The sequence below is a fragment of the Callorhinus ursinus genome, unplaced genomic scaffold, assembly GCF_003265705.2.
Source record: "Callorhinus ursinus isolate GAN/ISIS: 27379988/994484 unplaced genomic scaffold, GSC_fseal_2.0 scaffold4, whole genome shotgun sequence".
Taxonomy (NCBI): Eukaryota; Metazoa; Chordata; class Mammalia; order Carnivora; family Otariidae; genus Callorhinus; species Callorhinus ursinus.
In genome coordinates this window covers 59,713,497-59,735,228 of record NW_027397066.1, presented here as the reverse complement: position 1 = coordinate 59,735,228, position 21,732 = coordinate 59,713,497, and the positions used below count along the sequence as shown (strand labels likewise).

At 45.5% G+C, this 21,732-nt stretch overlaps 1 protein-coding gene across 1 annotated transcript in view; it reads right to left on the bottom strand.

Moving 5' to 3' along the window:
• Nucleotides 1-2,888: 2,888 nt before the first annotated feature.
• Nucleotides 2,889-21,732, bottom strand: part of PARM1 (prostate androgen-regulated mucin-like protein 1) — a 105,127-nt gene continuing 86,283 nt past the window's right edge. Inside the window, exons 3-4 of the mRNA XM_025887405.2 lie at nucleotides 19,962-20,040; nucleotides 2,889-7,050 (exon numbers count right to left, since the gene is read on the bottom strand). Of these exons, the coding sequence (XP_025743190.1) occupies nucleotides 6,966-7,050; nucleotides 19,962-20,040 (164 nt within the window). The 3' untranslated portion in view covers nucleotides 2,889-6,965. The remainder of the gene's footprint in view (nucleotides 7,051-19,961; nucleotides 20,041-21,732) is intronic.

Below are 21,732 nucleotides of genomic sequence, written 5' to 3'. Positions count from 1 at the left end.
CCACCTCTCCCCCGCCCCACCTCACTGCTGGAGCCTGAGATGGTGGCAGTTTCCCAGACACCCAAGAATTCCAGCAGTTACCTGCTATGGTTCCCCTACCCACTTCTCTTCTCGCTCTCAAAGTGTCTATGTGAGACTCTAATTTCTACGTGAAATCCTTTGCTTTGTATTGAGATTTTAATATATATTCCAGAGATACACAGAGAAGTGTTTTTGTTTGTTTGTTTGTTTGTTTTCCCTGATGAATGCCGGTTGCAGGCTTCAGTGTGGTGGTGCGGGGGCATGCGTTTGTCTCTCACACCACCTGACAACCCCTGGCTTCTGACGGGCTTGAACTTTTCAGCACTTTGCCCAGCAGTGTTTGTTGCAGTGAATTCTGTCCCCGTGCCAAGGCAGGCGTGGCTAGTGGGAGAACACGAGAGTGTTCTGCACTGTCTCACCACATCCACTGTGTGGGCCTGGTGACAAGGAACAGGTCAGCCTGGAGTCGCCTGCTGTCGAGCCGGGGGCTGTCGGGTGGGCGACCTTGTCTGGAAGCGCCAGAATCGAGACAGAAGCAGCACAGAGTCGGCCAGGCCAGAAGCCTTCCTTCAGGGAGGGAGCTCGCTTCTGTGCTGGGTGCCCAGCCTTGGCCACACGGAGTTCAGACACAGATGAGCCTGTCTGATGGCGGGCTGAGCGGACGTGCAGGAACCTCTGGCACCGGGTGGGGGTTCCATGGAGGTGATGGAGAGCATGGGCGCTCGAGTCTGACTGCTGGCACTTGAATTCTGCCCCAGCACTTAGGGGCTGTGTGACCTTGGGCAAGTCTCTACACCCTCAGCCCTTAGTTTTTTCATCTGTACAATGGGGATACTGCATCAATAATATCTACCTCCTAGGGATGTTAATCCGGGTAAAGTGCTCAGAACAGGATCTGGCTCATAGTGAGTGTTAGCTGAGAATAAGCTATGATTATTGTTAGGATACCAAGGAAAGACAAGCTCTTGAAATAATGGAAACTTAGGGCGAGAGGGGAAGAGATTCCAAGACAGAATCTCTAGTCCAGGCTGCTGTGGGCTCACACTGGTCTCCTACGGGGAGTGGGGAGGCTGCAGGTAGAGGCTAGGAGAGGTTTTCACTCAACTCGGGGAGGCAGCGGGGCCTGTGTTGATGAGCTCTAACAGAGTGGGGGAGGTGGAGGCAGCCTCTTCCTTGGCAGAGGACACAGCCCAGCAGGGCAGCATGAACTGGCAGGAAGGTGACAGCGCCTGGCAGGGGACATGTGCCTGGGAGCTGACCGGGCTTGCTCTGGGCTGCGTGCCAGACCCCCTTGAGATCACCTAAAATAGCTGACGGGAGACTTGGCAAGAGGTGGAAGATCCCATTTTAGTAGAAGGTGTGAGCACTGGGTTCTACTTAGATCAGAAACCAGTCCCCTGAGTGGAAAATAATCCAGGGCTTTGGTGACAGACAGACCTGGTTGGAATGCCACCTCTGCCACTGACTCAACTGTAAATATGTGGCGAGCAGGGCCCATCTTATTTGATATGGAGTCCATAGAAGGATTCAGTACACGCCAGAGTGCATTTCATATCCTGGAACTTCAGTTTCCTTACCTGTAACATGGAGAGAGTGTAGAGACCATGATGTTGATGCAGGATAGCATCAGACAATGCCTGCAGGCACCCAAAGTTCCTACTGGGTACTATATTCCTTCTGTTTTATAGTAAATATTCAGTATCTTGCTTAAAATAGAAACGCAATGCATTTCTTGAGTCAAACTGATCAATGCTGCTTTAGTGCAGTAAATGGAGTCCATTCTATACTTGCCAAGGTTTAGATCCTTTCAGAGAAGAGATCATACCTCTCACAGGCTTTGTCCCCCAATCTGTTCCGTACTTTTCAATCTCGATTTGACAAAAATCAAAATATAGCCAGCGATTGGTGAGTCCTGCTGACCTTTAGGAGAGTAAAACACGGCAGCGAGGTTACTAAATCCTTGAAACATACTATGATCTGACTTGGAAAAGCTACACTGTAGGAAAATATATTGTTTTGGACCCACTAATTCGTAATAGGTAAACACTACACATTATCCTTACGCCTTTTCTTTCCATGCACATTTGAAGTGCTTTCTGCCCGACTGTGTTCAGGTGAGCTTGGAATAATGGAGTTGCTACTTGCTTTTGTGCCCGTGGAGGGCCTCCAGAGATGCCTGGATCATCACCAGGAAAGGGTCTGTTTCACGTTTGGTCCTCTTTCTTCCTCTTGACTCTTTCCGGTCAATCCTCCATGCTGTGCCACTGGACACCAGGCACCTAAACTTACTAAATCTGACCTCAAGTTTTCAAATCATCGGATCACCTCACTCTAGCTTGCAGGTGCTTCCATTCCCCTCCTGTGTTGCAAAATGCATGGGTTTTATTGTTGCTCTTTTCTTCTGAGTCAGAATAATCTTTGGTTAGCTCCTGAGGGTTGATATTATGTTCCGAATGATTGAAATTGCTTGCTATTTCAACTGTCAGGATGGGTATGATGAACTCAAATTTTTTTGAAGGAGAATGAAACAAGCAGGTATCAAATGTACCACTAATGCCGATATGCCTTAATATGACTTGATTTTGTACCCCTGCCTACTTATTGAATCAAAGTGTTTATTTTTACAGTTAATTTAGAAGACATGGTGTATTGTTAAGAGCAAAATGACGGCTTGGAAAGTTTCTTCATTTCTGACACACTTCAATTCTGTTTCGAGATCAGAGAGACCTTCCCGCTGTGCAGAAAATATTATTTATTGATAGGGGATAAATTTTCTTCAAGAACAAGTCAAGGCTACTTAATAGGGGCATACCAACTGAATGTCCTGAATAACAAAACATATCAAAATGTGAGTCACCACTGTCAGATGCAAGCTTTTAACAACTTTAATCGATATAATTGGTATGCAATATGTCTTACAACAAATGTAGATACAACGACATCAAATATCAAAGAAGTTGCACATCTTTCCATCGTTAGATGATGTTGGCTAACTCACCCCAAGAAAGCAATGTGGCATTGGTCTCTCGGTTAGCACTATTAGCAGTACCAACTAGCACTTTTAAAATGGAAGTTGAAATGGTACATTCGTTTGCCAAAAAGAGGTTAAAGGCAAAGAGGGTGAATCGAACGTGCAAATCAACACGGCGCAGCTGCAAAATTCATTTCCCATACGCGAGGGATTGAACCATGCACCCTTGCAAGCAAGATGAAGGGCAAACGGATGACATCAAACCAAAATCAACTCCACAAAGAACTCAGAAGACTTCAGGATGGCGAAGGCCAGAAGCCTACTTCTATCAGTCAGTGCTCAGGTATCCCTCCTGTATTACCCTAACCTTCTGGATCCTAACTCAATAGTCTGTGAGACCTAGGTCCTGGGACATCTTTTCATTTGGAGATGGAAACCATTCTCCTGGTTCCAGGCATGGTTCACCCTGCAGTCAGATGCACTGGGGGTAGCTCAGAGCTGGGACAGCTGCCTGATGTGGCCAAGAAACAGCTGTTGTTTTATAGATTTAAGTCAAAACAACACACCAGTATAACAACAAACAAGAAACCGAAACTGAGATCACTTATATACCTATGTAATACTTAAGATGTCTATAAATATTTTTCTCCAGAAACTGAAAACACTGTAGACATCGTTTCATGAATCCTCACAACACATTTGTGAGGTAGCATGGGGTGAGGTCAATATGAAAGCATCACCCTCATTTAAGAAATGAAGACAGACATCCAGGGAGGGCAGGAGACTTCACTGGGGCCAAGAGAAAAGAAAACAAAGTTGAATCCCACTCTTCATCAGTTGCAATCTACGGTCTAGAAGAGGCTGCTTGCCTCCTTCCTGCTCTGACAGTCTATTACTTTATGACTAGTCCTATTCCTGGATGAAATGTGGTTGTTTTTTAGATCCACTGGAGCAATTTCCCTTGTGCAGACCTGGACAGAATATCTCCCTGACATCAATTATCAGCATGTATTTCAGGTGTGTGTGTGTGTGTGTGTGTGTGTGTGTGTGTGTGTGTGTGTGTTTCAAGCAACATGTGTTGAATACAGTTCAAATTCTTTGGCCAACTCAGAAAAAAAGTACTTGGCAAAATAAGGTTCAACCTGGAGGTATTTTATACTGCCATAACAAGGAGGGTTAGAGGTTTTTTTCTCGTTGTTTTTAAATTTTTTTCCTTTAAATTTTTTTGTTATGCTAATCACCATACATTACATCATTAGTTTTTGATGTAGTGTTCCATGATTCACTGTTTGCATATAACACCCTGTGCTCCACGCAGAACGTGCCCTCCTTAATACCCATCACCAGGCTAACCCATCCCCCCACCCGCTCCCCTCTAGAACCCTCAGTTTGTTTCTCAGAGTCCATCGTCTCTCATGGTTCGTCTCCCCCTCCGATTTCCCCCCCTTCATTCTTCCCCAAGGAGGGTTAGAGTTTTTTTTATGGGAAGGTGTCACCTTGCTGAATACATTTGCTTTAGGCCCAGATCCCTCTCTTTGCCATAAGGATTTGGAAGTTAATAGGAGCAACAAACCCATCAGGCGCTCTTGCACAACAGAAGACTCTGGTAAGGGAAGATGCTTACTGAGTCTGTGTCATAATGGGAGCAGCATCCAGGAGAGCAACGCTCTGAAGGTGTTTCATGGACATTTTGTTAAAATGTTTGTGGCCAAGGGAGAAAATAAAGGGATGTCCTGTTTTTATTGAATAGTCCTTTGCTAAACTGAAGGCCTACAGGCTTTATAAAGGGGGTAGGATAGGGAAGAGAATTAATCAGGCCCAGCACAGCCGGAGGGGGCACCATGGGTCATCCCTGGCCAGTTTTCTGAGAATGTCCATTTTGTTTGTTTGTTTGTTTTTTAATAATCAGAGCTAATCGGATTTCCTGACAGCCTACTTCTCATTACCTGGTCCTGTTGTAAAGTACCTCTGGGGCTTGCTCATTCCCCTCTGATATGTAAGGAGTTTGGGAATAATTTCTCTTCAGAGTGTGGGAAGGCAGGCTGTGGAGGGCGGCACAGCTCCTAGCATCTCCGAATATCATGGCAACAGTGGTCTTCATGTCAGTACTTTGCTGGACCACAGCCAGTGATAGGTTGAGCTGAGGGTCAGATTTCTGGGAACAGCCACGGCAGCAGGTCCAAGTTTAGAAATAAAAATTGATCCAGTTTCAAGTTCTTTATGACACTGTAGGACACTGTTGGACAAGAGAATGTATTCCGAATCAGGACCCAATGGATGCTTCCTAATCCGTGAAGTTTCCTACTCCAATCAGGACACAAGATGCCAGTTACTAACATGAGGTGTTTCGGGAAGATAGAGTTCTAGCTACGAAATAAAGCTATCTAGAGAACACACAGAAATAAAAAGGCAACCACACATGCCAAAACAACCCATCAGCCAACAAACTGAATACTTCTTAGGTAACAATTTAACAAATCATTTCATTTAGGTAAAAATAAAAAATGTTACTAAGCTGGGAGTGTCTTGTTTTGTCACAAGGGACATTTCAAGAAACCAGAGTTTCTTAAACTCAGCACTACCGACATTTTGGGCCAGGCAATTCTTTGTTGTAGTGGGCTGTCTTGTGCATTGTAGGATGTTCAGCGCGTCCGTGGCCTCTATCTACTAGTGGCACCCCCGGGTCGTGATACTCAACAATGTCACGAGACATTTTTAAATGGCTCACGTTGGGGAGCAAAATTGTCTGCCGGTTGATACCCACTGCAGTAAATGGCCATCTGCAAACAACAGCAGTTCTTTTTCAAAATTCGAGATCTAGGATTTGAAGACCATGTACCTGGGAGTGTTCGTTAATTAGAGGGCAGAATTAGTAAGGTAAGCGTACAGGAAGAATACATGGATTAATCGTGGTGTCTGTTTCCTATGGAAATGCCTCACTGAGCAACTGCAGATAGACTAATGCCTTTACAGTTTTTTTAAAAAACAGTCTACAGCCGTTATCCAACAGACAGTAAGGCAGTGAGCTAGCTGTTTTGTGGGTATAAAGCAAGGATTCTTTCTAGAGGTTCCTCGGAGCAGTGGATATCTCTTTCAGTTATTGGGGGCTGATTCCTCGTTTCCCCCAGGTGGTCCTCCATGCCCTCCCCTCCCAGCCTCCTCCACAGCCCCAGCGCTAGCTCCCTCCCACACCTCCCCCTTTCTCTTCTCTAACTAAACTCCTCTCCCAGACTTCTCCCGCAGAGAGCCCGCGGGCCCGATGCCAGCCGGCTGCGGCTGACCAGAACGGGCATCCCGGGCAGAGCGGAGATGGGCGGCCTGGAGGGAAGAACAGGTAGAGAGCACGCTGCGATCTGACAGCAACATGCTAGCCGTCCTCCTGGCCTCCCCGGGGCACCTTCTGGTTTTCTCCTCCACTAATTGGGCAGTTAAGAAGCCGGGATCCCGCTCGCAGAGCCGAGCAGGCATGCTGGCAGATACAAACAGAGATTAAAAAGGAATCGGAGCAGCCCCTGCGCCCTCACCTGCAGGGGGAAGTCCTCCCAGTACTCATTTCCTTTCCCCTCATTGGGATTGAATGTAATTTCCTAACTAAAAAGTTTGAGAAATACCACCAACAAAAAATTCCCCTAAAAGTAGTCCCCGACGGAACGACTCGATCCCTGGCCCTCAGTCCCTCTTACAGTGGATCCTGCGGTGGGTACGGAAGCTTCCACCATGGTGGTCCGGCTCCAGGCTGGCCCATTTCAGCTGCAAGGAAGCCTCCGCTCACCTTTAAACAATGATTCTTTTTGTACCAGAAAGGGGAAGTTATAGCAGCCAGAGGACAGGGAGGAAAACAAAACAACCAAACCAACGAAACAGGGCTTAAGAGATTGTCGCTCAATGCATATCAGGTACTTGTATTAATTCTACTGGGAAAGCACTTTATAAATAAACAACAGTTCTTCCTCGTCCCGGCCACGTTCCTTCGTTAGGAGTCGTCGTACAGAGGATTGTTGTAGTTTCCCCAGGATCCGTAGTCATGATCATCCAAAAGCCTTCCGTAGGAGGAATGCCTGGTGGAGGGAGCAGAGAGCTATGGTTACCTGGAGAAGTTGCCCGCCTGAGGGGAGCCGAATGCCTGGCAGCCAGCGTGGGGGAGGCTTCTGGGGCCCGCAGGAGGGGAGACCCGATACCCGCCAGCCCTGGAGGCCCCAGTCTACAGACTCCTGGAAGTTAGGACTGCTCACGTGGGAGCCCAGCTGGCCCCTTCCGTTGAGATCAGCTGGGTCCTTGTCTCTCTACTTGATCTCTAGTGCTGGAGAAGGAGGAGGACCCGTTCCTATGGCTCCTTAATAAGAAGGAATAGCAAAGGGAAGGCTGCATTCCTGGCATTTGACTTCAGCCCTGGACTGAATTTTCCCGGGAGTCATAAGGACGCCACCACAACCACTGTTGCTCTCACCACCCCTCCTGACCTGCATATCGTGTTTTACAACCTACACAGTGTTTCTGTGTTCCATTTTCACTTGATCCTCAAAATAAGGCCATGGGGCGGGTATTGCTTATTTCTCCGACAGGGAGAAGTTCTCTCTCCGAGCTACTGATCTGACGTGCGCCAAGTCACCCCAGCGGGCTATGAGTCAGATTCTCACCTCCTGGGTCCGGATCCCGGGCTCTGAGCTTCCCAGAGTCTGATTAGCATTCTTAGTTCAATGGCAACTTGGGTTTAACAGGCTTTGACTGGTTATTCTGGGAACCTGTCTCACAATTAGTATTATTTCTGTAAGAAACTGAAATCAGATAGTTCTTGCTCCTCTGTTTAAAACCACATGGAGCGGCTCCTTATCTCACAGAGTAAAAGCCAAATCATTAGGATGGTTTGCAAAGCCCTCCGGATCTGGCCCCTGTTATTTTTCTGAGCACATCAGCTGCTATTTCAGTCCCCCTTGTTCCCTCTGCTCCAACCACGCCTCCTTGCTCCGCCCCATCACGGCTGGCACACTCTTGCCTCAGGGCCTTTGCACGTACTGTTCCCTCGGCTTGGAACAGCTGGCCTCCAGATCGCCTTCCTTCACCTCTATCAAGTCTTTGCACGAACGTCACCTTCTCAGTGAGGCCTCTCTCAGGAACTCTGTTTAACTTGCAACTCCCACCCCCCACTCCCAGCATTCCTGGCTTCATTTTCTCAAAGTACTCATCACCGTCTAACATACTATATAATTTACTTGTTTATTTTGTGATTGCCACCTTCTCTGACTAAACTCTAAGTATGGATGATGTGACGGCTTTGTTTGTTCTTGGCACTATCTGCAATGCCTAGAAGAATATCCAGGACATAGGAAGTCCTTAATAAATGTTTGCGGAAGAAACAGTGATTGGAAAAAAAAAAAAAAGTCCCCAAAAGCCAATCTGTTCACAAGATGGGAGCTTCCCAGAGAGGACTGTAGTCATCGTGTGGCTAAAAGTACTGTCAGGGTGAGGAGAACATCACAAAATGAAAACCGAGTGGCTCTCAGGTTCATGTTTGTGTGTGAATGATTACACCTTGCCACTGCAGATCCCATCTGCTATATATAGTATGGACAAACGGGCCCACGCCCCCTAATTATTGTCTCCCAACTCGATATGAAACCTGAACCAAATGAAAACACAATCTGAAAGGCACAAAAAGCATTTGTTACACTTCTATCTGTTGTTAAAATAACTGCTGTTCTTCTGAAGCTTACTCCCATATGCCAGATATTTGAAAAGAGATGGTCTGTTGCAAAGCATCAGGCCCTTGCTGAGTTGGTTTTAGATTCTTAGTCCTCAAAATTCTGTGGGCTGGCTCAGCTGGCCCAGCTGTGCACCTGGACATTTGAGGATGTTCCACAATATGCTTTGTTTGCCCTAAAGGCCCACTTATTTCCGTGGATGTGAGAGGGACAGAGACCACAGATAACACACCACTGATCTTCTGATCGCCGGGAAGAGGGGAGGCCAGTTTTGGTACACAAGGTCCCTGGCCACGCATCGCCAACACCTCCCCCACATTTAACACCTCCAGCCTCAATCAAATCCTTCAACAGGATGGTTGAGCAATGGAAGCTAGAGAATGAACAAGTAAAAACCTGGGGATTGTATGGGACTGGAGCCGAGCCTAAACTTTAGCATGACTTACTGTTGTAAGCCTGGCCAACAGCTACCTAATAAACCTGTTCCTTTATTGATAGGGTACTCCTGCCTCGCCTTTGTATGGTAATATAACTTCTCGCAGCGTTTTATTATCTATCATATAATTTTATTCCCAAGAAGTATCAGTTGGGTCAACGGATGTATGTCCTTGAATATGTTTTTAATCCCCTGTTTCTCCATCTATAAATTGAAGAAACTTAAAATGTGTTAGAGCTGGTGGGAGGATTAAATGAGGTAATGCCTATAAAAGCCCTGGCACATAGTAAAAGCACAGTAAATGTTGGCCAGTACCCCTTTTTAATTTTTATTATAATGAAACTTACACAGGCACAGGGCAAATCTGCAAAGAGTGGAAAAGGGCGCGGAGGGAAAAGCGAGCCTCCCTTCCATCAGGAACTCCTGAAACCACGCTGCGGGCACAGTTATAAAACCGGTTTCTTATAGTAGTATTTGAATTTTTTTTTTAAAGCATTATGCTGGAGTGGGGTTAGAGGATTAAAAATTTCTCGGCCATCAGGTTTTCCTGCTTATAGTTAGTCCAGGCAAGACTATTTGATCCTGAATCTGTATTATAAGAGACGTTCACTATATGAATACTAGAAAATAAAAGGAAAGGGGGGACCTTTACTTTCATTTTTCTTTGCCTTCTTGTTGGAATGTACCGGGAGTTGAGCACAATACCAATAACTGACGAAAGTGAAGCAAAAGCTATAGATAAGCCCTATTTGGGAATGTACTGAAGCCGGAGGGCTTGTTTTAATATATTAATGAGCCTAAGCAAGAAGAATTGGGTGTGCTGGGATGTAAGCCAGGTTTGCATCAATCCTCTAATACTGTAAAGAGAGGAAGACAAACACGTTTGTGTTGTGTTGTGTTGTGTGTGTGTGTGTGTGTGTGAGTTAAGAGGAGGATAAGAGACTCCGGATTCCGGGAAACAAACTGAGGGTTACAGAAGGGAGGTGGGTGGGGGATAGGGTGACAGGGTGATGGGCATTAAGGAGGGCACGTGATGTGATGAGCACTGGGTGTTACACGCAACTAATGAATCATTGAACACTACATGAAAAACTAGTGATATACTATAAGCTGGCTAACTGAACATGATAATAAAAAAATAAAACACTAAAACCTGGGTGGCTCAGTCATTAAGCGTCTGCCTTCGGCTGAGGTCATGGTCCCAGGGTCCTGGGATCGAGCCCCGCATCGGACTCCCTGCTCGGCGGGAAGCCTGCTTCTCCCTCTCCCGCTCTCCCTGCTTGTGTTCCCTTTCTCGCTGTGTCTCCCTCTGTCAAATAAATAAATAAAATCTTTAAAAAAATAAAAAATAAAAAAAGAATAACTAATGACCCTTTTAAACTGTCTCTCTAGGTCTGAACTTCTTAAATCATGCACGTCTTAGATGGCGATGGGGCGGTTTTCAGATTGGTACTTGTGAAGTCCACGAGGGGCAAACAACCTCACCCTCAAGATAAGGAAAGTGGGACTCGAGGAATCTAGATGCCTGTGTGCACGTGACTTAAAGGCAGAGCTGGTTCTGAAATCTGGGTCTCCCGGCTCTCTTCTGCAATACTGCTTCATCTCATTTCCCTCGGAAGAGCAGTCGGTACGAATGGCATCATCACCGGATCAGAACAGTTTTGTTTACTCAATTTCATTGTCAAGACTGGCACCAGCCAACATAGCTACATTTCCTCTTTGCTGCACCACGGCTCCCATAGATGGTAAACCTCTTGGGGACAGGCCGCCTCTGACTTTTCTTTGAATTCTCAGAACATTTCACATGTTGCTCTTGAGTCAGTGGTTCTTTCGTAAATACTTGATGATGAGGGCTTACATCAGGTACACATAAATAGCATAGACAAGAGTTTGCTTGGTCGATACCAGCAGGGATTCGTACGGTCTGGGGCAATTCATTTCATAATATAACTGGGGCAGGGTGAAAATATTACTAAAGAGTACAAAGGGTCAGAGACACCATTTTGACCTTAATTATAGTGAGAGGAAAGAGAGCTCTGCATTTCTCTGAGACAATGATGTGGCATTAAAGCCCCCAGCACAGAGCTCACAGGTAATCCATGACCTTGTGCCTTGAGCACTATGTTGCTGCTACCGTATGGGTTCGTGAGCTAAAAGCAGAACCTGGGGGGACAAAATAGGGAGTGATTTATGTCAAGCCCTGGCCTCATGGCTTCCTTCTCAAATGGCTTTGCTCTAACAGGAAGCAGCCCTTCCTACTCACCTTGTCCCTAATAGCTGATGGCCTGTGACAACTGGGACATGCAGTGAAGACATCTGCGGTTGGAGGCCTTCCCCACAACTGCACAATGGTACCTATTTTAAGATAAGTGCAGCATCGATACTTAATGGAACCCAATCGTCTTTGAAAATGAACGAAGGGCGCCTGGGTGGCTTAGTCATTAAGCATCTGCTTTCGGCTCAGGTCATGATCCCAGGGTCCTGGGATCGAGCCCCACATCGGGCTCCCTGCTCCGCGGGAAGCCTGCTTCTCCCTCTCCCACTCCCCCTGCTTGTGTTCCCTCTCTGGCTGTGTCTCTCTGTCAAATAAATAAATAAAATCTTTAAAAAAAAAAGAAAAGAAAATGAATGAAGTGTCTTACTTCCCTTGTGTCGACACATACTTGTTTGAGAAAACACCTTCTCCTTTACAAGGGTCAAGCCCCGATCTGCCTCTAGGCTCCAGCTTTGCTTATTGTGACACCCCCCAAGTTCTCTCCTCTTGAGTTAAGTGAGTCTTGCCATTCAATTGTGAGCGCTTATTATGTGCTAAGAAGGAGGGGCATAAAGATGAAAAAGATATGGCTTAGTGCTGGGAAAACACAGCCTAACGTATAGCTCATTAGTCACTGGTAATTAAGCCTTCAGACTCTTATCATCCATTTGCAAAGCCAGTTTGGTACAGTTGCCATGGTCTCCTTTGTTTCTGTTGGGTGGCTTGCTTTCTCTGTCATTTCCCTGCCTGGTTCCTTTCATTTAAAGAGTCACTGAAAATGAATTCACTTACAATCTGTTAGGCCCTATTCAGGGGCCGGGAGATACTTCAGTGAGCTAAACAGACCAAAACCCCTGTCCCCCTCCCCTTTTTTTTTAAAGATTTTGTTTATTTATTTGACAGAGAGATAGAGAGAGAGAGAGAGCACAAGTAGGCAGAGTGGCAGGCAGAGGGAGAGGGAGAAGCAGGCTCTCCGCTGAGCAGGGAGCCGGACGTGGGGCTCGATCCCAGGACCCCGGGATCATGACCTGAGCCAAAGGCAGCCACCTAACTGACTGAGCCACCCAGGCGCCCCCAAAACCCCTGTCCTAAGGGACCTCACGTTCCAGTGGGGGCAGGCACAACAAATAAGACATGAAAAATAATATGGTGGAAGGTAATCTGTGCAGTAGAGGACAGCAGAGCAACAGAGGGGAATGAGGAGTTCTGCATGTGAGGTGGAGACTGTTCTTAGGAATATGGTGATCAGAAAAAAGTCTCACTAAAATGACATTTGAACAGACAGGTGAAAGAGGCGTGGGATGAGCCACGTGGATGCCTGAGGTAAACCATGCAGAGAGAACAGAAAGCGCAGAGGCTCTGAGGAAGCAGCAAACACCGTATCTGTGTGATAGCTACTGGCCTATAATTGTTTCAAAATAAATTATTTAATTATTGGAATGATTTTAGATTTATAGAAAAATTACAAAGATGGTACAAAGAATTCCCGTATGCCCTTCACCCTACTTCCCTTGATAGTGACGTCTCATATAGCCATGTCACAACTAGGAAAGGAACACGATCAGCGACATTTTTGAGGCTAAGAAAGCTGTGACCATTAGGGGTGAATTTACAGTGACTGTAGCAAGTCGGTGGCAGAATGAGTATCATAACTTAGGAAACCTATCAGTCCTGTCTTTCTACCCAAATCCCAATGATGGAAACATTCCAATCATTCATTTTCAAGGTATTCTGTCCACAGTCTGGGTTTCTTTTAAAGACCAGTTACTTTTGAATTTACCTATAAATAATCACCTTTACTTTGAAGGAGTAGATGAAATTTGTTTGTTTTCCATTTTAAAATTATCTGCCAGTATCATCCTGGCAGACGCTCATCACAGAAAAGGCCCACATATTGAAACACCTGTTTATTTGTAAAGCAGTTCAGAGTCACGAGGTAACTAACGGAAGTGTATGGTTTTAACAGATTCCCACAAGCTCCCTCTTCTCTAAACCCCATTTCCTCCTATTTGGAATAAATGAACACTGCTGCTGTACCCCAAATTTTGCTACCCAGAATCATTCACTACTCCAGGAACTATGTATAAAACAATTATTGATTGTCAGGTATTGCGAGGGGCTTCTTATCCTTCTAGTGGAGCAGACTGACAAAGAAGGCAGTGATTCCAGGATAGGGAACTGAGTCATACAAAGGAGAAGCTTGCGGTAAGGGGCTCCCCGTGGAGATGGTGGGGAGGAGGCTTCCCGGAGAGCATCTCTTTCAAGCTAGACAATTTGGAATTAGCCAGATTAAAAAAGGAGATGAACCTAACACCTCTAGCAGGGGGATCAGCATGTCCAAAATAACCAAGACACAAAACAGTGGGGGTACCGTATCTACAGTGTGTGTGTTTGGAGTGTTGGGGGACAGGGGTAGATGAGGGTTACTCAAAGTATGGTTTTCACAGCCTGCAGCATTGTCCTCACCTGTGAGCTGCCACACTGCATCAGAACCTATGGGACCACACCCAGGAAACTGACGTTTTTTGTTTTTGTTTTGCGGGGGGGACTATCTTGAAATGTATTTCTTCTAAAGACCCATGATGACAGATCTATGAACAGGGACAATGGCCATGAGGAACGCACTAGACACTTGAAGGAGGAAAAGTGATGAATGGGTTATATAAGTGAGTTCAGATATAAATACAGATTTTTTCAATGATAAACATTTTTATAAACTGGTGTTTGCTAATCCCACATGTTTTCACAGATTGATATTGGCCTATAAGTGGGTAAAATTGATTGCTAAGCATAAATATGCTAAGTTGAACATGACAATGAGCTGTCCAATATCCATCGAAGCTGTTTTTCCAATGTTTAGCAGAGAAGAGCACCTAATTTTGCCTACATAAGCCATGGACACATCCTGCGGATAAAATCCAGGATACTAAATTAAATTTCATTTTCATTTAATTTCTTTTAAGACCTACTTCCTTCATGAAGACTTTGTATAGTATCGCCTCTAAGCATCTTCCCCTTTTTTTGGATTTTTGTCAAAATAAGTTAGGACATGACTAAATTGGGTTTAGGAGAACATTCAGGAGAAGCTGCTAACACTGTCGAGTCATCACCTGAAAGGAAACTGTGTTTATAATAAGCTCCCCCATTGATTCTTATGCACATTAACGTTTCAGAAGCATTGAGCTAGAGAATCAAGTCAGCTGGACCTACAGAATGCCAAAAGCTGATCTAAAAAGTCAACCTGTCAGTAACAAATTCTAGAAGATCTTAGACTTAATGGCTGGCTGGGCTAACTCTTTAAAACCTACCAACAACCAAAAGGCATCCAGTTGTATAAAATGTAATCACTGGAAGACTTAAAGCAGAACAGGTGACTTCTAACAAAATGCCTTACGAGCCAGGCCCTGTTGTGTCTATAAATCAAGATCACATTTATTTTTGTGACGGGAACAGCCCATGTTGTCCGCCTGGGTTACCCACACCTAATTATAGCAGCATCCACATTGCTGGCGATAGCAGATACGGTCTCCCGCGCAGGGGATTATCTCCTGGCAGAACAGTCTTGAGCCCATTTAAACAAAAACAAAACCGACTTACCTCATTCTTCAATCAGCACGAATTAAAGACACCCTTCTGCAAGAGGCAGGCAGGGCTTTTGCTTTCTTTGCAAGTTGCAAGTAAGCCTTGGAATCAAGACTGCTCAGAAGTAGTTTTTGCTTATGAACCTATAACATGGATGCAGCCTCACAGGCGTGCAGAAAACAACACAACTGAAACCATCAAAGGGAACGTGGACATCCGCCCATCAGGGCATAATTAGAAACCTGAGTTGCTGTGTCGTTTCTCCCTTCCCTCTCTGAATCCCCGATGCCTAGTGAATGGGACTGTCAGCTGCGACCATCTAACTGAGCACTGAGGTAGTAAGTACTGTTGTAACAACAATTACAATGACAGGATTTAGCCCTTCCTCCGCCCCCACCTCGCAACCAGCGCTGAATGTGTATCTGTATTATAACTTAATCCTTGTAACAATCCTGAGCTCGGTATTAGGTATTAGGATTAGTTAGGTATTAGTATTACCTAACCTGAGTTAGGTATCAGTACCATGATACTAACACAACTATATATAGTTATACTCATAGAACTATAAAACTGATCACAGTGATTAATAAATTTGCTTAGAGTACATGTTCTTAACCACCAGGTGCTCTATCTTCATTACTCCATTTCATCTTCAAAACAACCTTGAGAGGTGTTATCCACTCTATTTTTGCAGATGAAGAAATTAAGGATCAGGGAGATTATAACTTGCCCAAGACCCCCTAACCAGTAAGGAGAAGGGTCCGTGTTAAACCTGACTGCAAAGCCCACACTCCTCCTTCCCTGCCACACCACCACCAGTGAAGATGTGGGGTCGGTGATGGAGAAGACCCCTGGCAGACTCAGGGCAGTTCATGTTTATAAGTCACTTCCAACAGTGGCTTAGTGACAGAAGGAGGTGGTTCTCTAGGCAGGGGATATTGTGACAGAACTAGGGGGTCACAGGTCCCAGAAGAATAGGAGCATGGAAATAGATGGCGGAGGCGGCCGATGCCTTCAGAGGGAATCAGGATTTGGGAAAAAGTGAAACGACCAAGCCACTTAGCAGAGCTTACAAGACATGCTCTTCCGCTGCTTGTGGGGCTGCCCTTTGAAGCAGACTCTTCTTTTGCATTTGTAGGGACCCTGGCTGCGCCAGGCTGATAGCCCACTGGCTGCAGGCCAGAAATGGTTCCTTCCTGGGTTATGATTTCAGTCACTTGCTACTTCAGCCAAGTGAGCTGAAGGACCACAGAAGATAGACCTCTTGTCATGTTATTGTTCTCAGAAATCTGGGATGATAGGAATGCAATAAACTTGCAGCCAAGGGAAAACCTAATCCTAGGTACACATGCACGCGCACGCGCACACACACACACACACACACACACACACAATTTGTCAATTGATCCACATGTATTTTTGATGAATGATAAGTGGGGCTTTCCAAGAATCTGGCAAAATAACACTCGAAAGGGTTTTGGCATAGCCTTAATATTCGTGAGGGCTCTTAACCTCCTTATGTTATCATTTTGCCAAAATAATTATCAGAGCAGCAGAAAGGGGCTTTCCTTAGGGGGTTTCTACACGGGGTCTGATCACTTTATCCATCCTTAAATTTATAGTCCCAAAGATAAATAACAACCTTAAACTTATCCCCCTGGGGCCTTTCTACATTTAAGAGGGAGGACCCACATGGGGGAGAGAAACAGTGACTACTTCATCTTAATCATTCACTGAATTTATCTGGTGTTGAGAATGCCTGGAGAAAACACTCTTTAAATTTTTAAAATAAAATGTTATGCAATTTTAATCAGCACTCATTAGAACCGATTTTAATGACCTGCTAACAAAATATTCCAAACGAAGTATGTTCTGTGATGGCAGGATTGTGTCTCATCACTGATGGGACCCCAGTGCTTAGAGGAGGGCCTGGCACACAGCTAACACTCAGTCACTTGTCAAGCAACTGTTTTCCTGGGGGCCCTTCCTTTTAGTTGACCTCTTTGATGCTGATGATGCTGATGACCGTGCTATGTACTTGGGAAGCAGTGTCCATTAATTTTCCCAACAGTGCTACCAAGCAGTTAATATTATGGCCCCCATCTTACACAGGAAGGAGAAGCGAGGTTTAGTGAAGCTCTGTCACATGCTCGGGTCACACTAGAACCTGCTGAAAACTGGTAGAGCTTGGATTCTAACTGAGGCCTCCCGGCTTCTGGAGTCTGCTTTTTTTTTTTTTTTAAGATTTTATTTATTTATTTGAGAGAGAGAGAGAGAATAAGTGAGAGGCAGGGGGAGAGGCAGACTCCCCCCTGAGCAGGGAGCCCGATGCAGGGCTTGATCCCAGGGCCCCGAGATCATGACCTGAGCCAAAGGCAGACGCTTAACGACTGAGCCACCCAGGTGCCCCAAGGAGTCTGAATTCTTAACCACTGTTCTATAGATTAGGCAGTGGTTTGAGATGGTAAACCTGAATTCTTTCTTGCCTGGAGTCAAGACAAAGATAAATTTTGGCAAATGTGTGGCAAGAGGAAAGCATTTCTATTCCACTCCACATTTCAGTGGAAGTCATATTTTTTGTGACCCAGCCCTTCAGAAACTCACCACTGTGACTGCAGAGTGATTCTAAAGTTTATCCGTAAGTTCTGCTTTTGCCTCCTCCCACCTCAACACAAAGTGGGAATGAGGGTTCCAGACTAGCTTATTAAAAGCCAATTTAACTCCTAATGAAAACAGCGTATCCCGCAGTGATAAACTAGTAACGAAATGGACGGAAAAGTGTACCATTTTGTAAGATATAATTCATAAAATTAAGTTTTTGGTCAAGGAAATACAGACTTCGTGAAGAAAAGAGATGTTTTAAGCAATGAAGGAGACAAGGATGCTTTCACAAAGGCTTTTAGATACAGGTAACGCTGGCCCTTTAATTCCAATTTCTCTTTGAAATCTGGCTTTCCTGTTCTTTGTACCTTAGGTAAGGTGATATCACAAGGCATTCTCATACTTGACACCATCATTAGATTGAGCTGGTGCACAATTTAGAACAAAAAATGGAGGGAGGTAAAAGGGAAAGAGCATGGGAGAGGTTCCTGGTGGGTGTTGGTTTGGGCTGGGGTGAGCAGAGGAAATGAGAGAGGAGAGCAAAGGGAATGTGCGGCAGAGATGATAAATTAAACATGTTGTTTACTTATTCAGTTTATTGAGCATCTTCTTTGCGCCCGGTGTTGTGCTCATAAAGTCTGGGTCCTCATGGAGCTTAGCATTTTTTGTGTGGGGAAAAGAGACAATAAACAAGTAAACAAATATATAAAACAATGAATAAAATAATAAACAGTGGTGATAGCCAGGACAAATGTAATGAGGCACCAAACTGGAAGGGAAGTCTTCTGGAGGATGTGATGTGAAAACCCTGCATGAGAAAGAGCTAGAAGAAAAGCCTTCAGAGACAGGGTCGGTCAAGAGCCAAGCGCCTGGAGAGAAGAAGAGCCTGGAGCGTTCTAAGAACCGAGAGAAAGCCTGTGTGACTGTGACTCGGGGGTTCAGAGGGAGAGAGAGAAGTGATGGGTGAGAAGATGTAGGGCAGGCTCCGTGAATGACCTTGAGGGCCAAGCTGGGGGGTTAGAATTTAATTCTAAGTACAGGGGCGCCTGGGTGGCTCAGTCGTTAAGCATCTGCCTTCGGCTCAGGGCATGATCGCGGAGTCCCGGGATCGAGTCCCGCATCGGACTCCCTGCTCGGCGGGGCGTCTGCCTCTCCCTCTGACCCTCCCCCCTCTCATGTGCACTCTCTCTCTCTCTCTCTCTTTCTCGCTCTCTCAAATAAATAATAAAATCTTTAAGAAAGAAAATAATTCTAAGTACAGGGGGAAGCCACCCAAAAGTACAGGGGCTTTTAAGGGACGGAGTGACAGGGCCTGCCCGGAGCTACCGTAAAGATGATTCCAGCCGTGGGAGGGGGTCAGAGAGCGGCTGTGCTCATGGTGGCACGTGGCCTTTTGTCACTCGTTAGAGGCCCCGCACAGACTGGCAAATAAGACTGTCAACTTGCCATTAGGCATGTTCCAGCTGTAAGGACCCTTAGGGTGAGCAATGTAGTTTTTGAGCCTTTGGGATTTCACGAAGCAGTAGACAACAAAATTGGGGGCTCACAGACTGTTGCAACTTTCTATTTAGCCAAAGCAAGTAAAAACTCAGCTGCCATCCGTGATCACCTTCATTTCATAAAAGATGAGATATTTTAAAGCCAAAAATATAAACATAATCTCGGGGGGGGGATCTAATTTTATAGAAAACACTACACTTTCTTTTCTTTTTAAGATTTTTTATTTATTTGAGAAACAGAGAGAACGAGCACAAGCAGGGGGGAGGAGCAGAGGGAGAGGGGGAAGCAGACTTCCCGCGGAGCAGGGAGCCCAATGCGGGCCTCGATCCCAGGACCCTGAAAACATCACCTGAGCCGAAGGCAGACGCTTAACGACTGAGCCACCCACGCACCCTGAAAACACTACACTTTCCTTGTATTTTCAACATTTTGCTTTAGAATCAGTGAAAACCTCCTTACAGACTGGGCACACATCCACACAGTGGTATTCTGAACATCAGTATTTACGAACCACTGAGCCTCCACCCCATCTCCCAGATGAAGAACCTGAGGTTGGTGGGGGGGGGGCATGTAGCTTTCTCAGGGTGAGGAGGGGAGTTAAGGGCAGAGGGCCACGGCCTCCGTCTCCTGACTGCAGGTCCGTTCTCATTCCATTACAACATCATGCTGTATACCTCCGCTTATTTCTTCTGCATTGCCAAGGTTCAAATACCACAGCATGGGTTCCTGTCCAGCACGTGCTACGATGGCCATTGCTACATCCCTACCAGCATTCCCAAGAGCTAGGGTGCTTATCAGGACACAAGCGTGTCCTGCAAACCAGCTCTCAGCAAACCAGCTCTCAAACTGACAAAATGGAACCCTTTTCTCCATAAGGAAGAGTAAGGTGCGTCTCACCTGATCTTCAGATACGCTGCGACTCCAAACACCAACAACACCACGGCAATGACCGTCACTGTAATGGCGGCGATGCTCCCTGCAGGGGAGGAGAGGCAGAGGGAGAAGATAAAGGAAGGGCATTCACTTTCATCGGTCTGCACAGAAGTCAGAGCTAGAACGAAACCCAGGATCTTTTCTTTCTTTCTTTCTTTTTTTTTTAAAGATTTTATTTATTTATTTGACACACAGAGAGAGAGAACACAAGCAAGCAGGGGGAGGAACGGCAGGCAGGGGAGAAGCAGACTCCCTGCTGAGCAGAGAGCCCGATGTGGAACTTGATCCCAGGACCCCCGGATCATGACCTGAGCCGAAGGCTGAGGATTAACCAACTGAGCCACCCAGGCGCCCTGAAACCCAGGATCTTAATTCTGTTACCAATACGCTTCTCAGGCTCTGAGAGATTGGGTAAATGGCGAACTTTATTAAGACCGTGTGGCTGGCCTGGAGTTCTGAAAATAGTCTCCAGTGATATTTGTTGTTTTAAGAACGACAGCAGGCTGTTTTGCTGCTGCTGTTGCTGGTGGCAGAGGTGGGGACTGCAAACCTCCCGACATCCTATTTTCTTCTTTTATAGACTCTGGCTCCTCTCTCTACCCTTGGGAGATCTTGGGAGGCTTGGGATGTTTTATTCAAGGGTCACTACAGAGTAAGTGGTTGGTTTTTAAATAAACCAGAACCACACAGCTGTATCAGCAGTGTCCACTTCAAAAGGATCATCTTGGTAGGAGATGTACTCATTTTAATGATGCCATCAAATCAAAGCATTTTTTTTTCTAAAACTCCTTTTTGGGAAGTGTTGAGTTTTCATCCTCGAAAGGTGAATTTGTTTTTGTAGAGAAGAAAGTCAGGTTTGGTGTAAAACTATGGTCTGGTCTGAGAGGTAACACCATTTTCTGTGTATGGAAATAACCAGGTGTAATTATAAAGTAACATGGATGTTTTATTGTGTAATTTGAAATCTGGCTCCAAAGGCAACTATTAATGGGCAGTTAAAAACCCTTTGAGCAGGTAGCCTTGTAAGAATAACCATACTGCTTCCCAAGATTACTACTTTGAAGCACAACACTCTTTTTTGTGTGAGCTTTGGACCAATAATGTATTTACTTCAGCTTTATTCTACCTGAGAAATGCAAAGAATCAATCGGGCTCTTGTCCCCTAATAGTGAAAGTGACTTTTTTGGCACTAAACCTGGTGTTAGGGGCACCATGTACTCTTTCAGGCCACTGGGAAACTGTTTACTACTTCAACAAATGAACGGGACTCTTAACCACACTGGAAAGAGCATCAGAGATCTGGAGTCCGAACATGTGGATTCAAGTGTGCCTCCATCATTCGCTGTGTATGTAGCATGGGTTATTTACCTAACACTGACTTGCATGCCATTCACCTGCAGCAACAGAGAAAGAAGAGCTGTTCCCCCCCGCCTCCATGACTTTAGCAGGGATTAAATGAGATGCCACGTACACCGAGTGGAAGTCTTATCCAAAATGTACCATCCTGGACCAGTGCCCACCAGTCATGTACTGGATCTCAAGGGTGATGGATCTGCCCCCACATTTTTGGAGACTTGTCATTTGTAGATTATCTTGTCATTTTTCCTTTTCTTTCTTTCCCTCTCTTATGAACGGCTTTTGTATATTGTTCTTCTGGTTAGCCCTTCCACCAAAGGAATTAGAGCACAGCTAAGAAGCAAATCAGTCTAGTTATTAACTCTTTAGTAACTCCCCA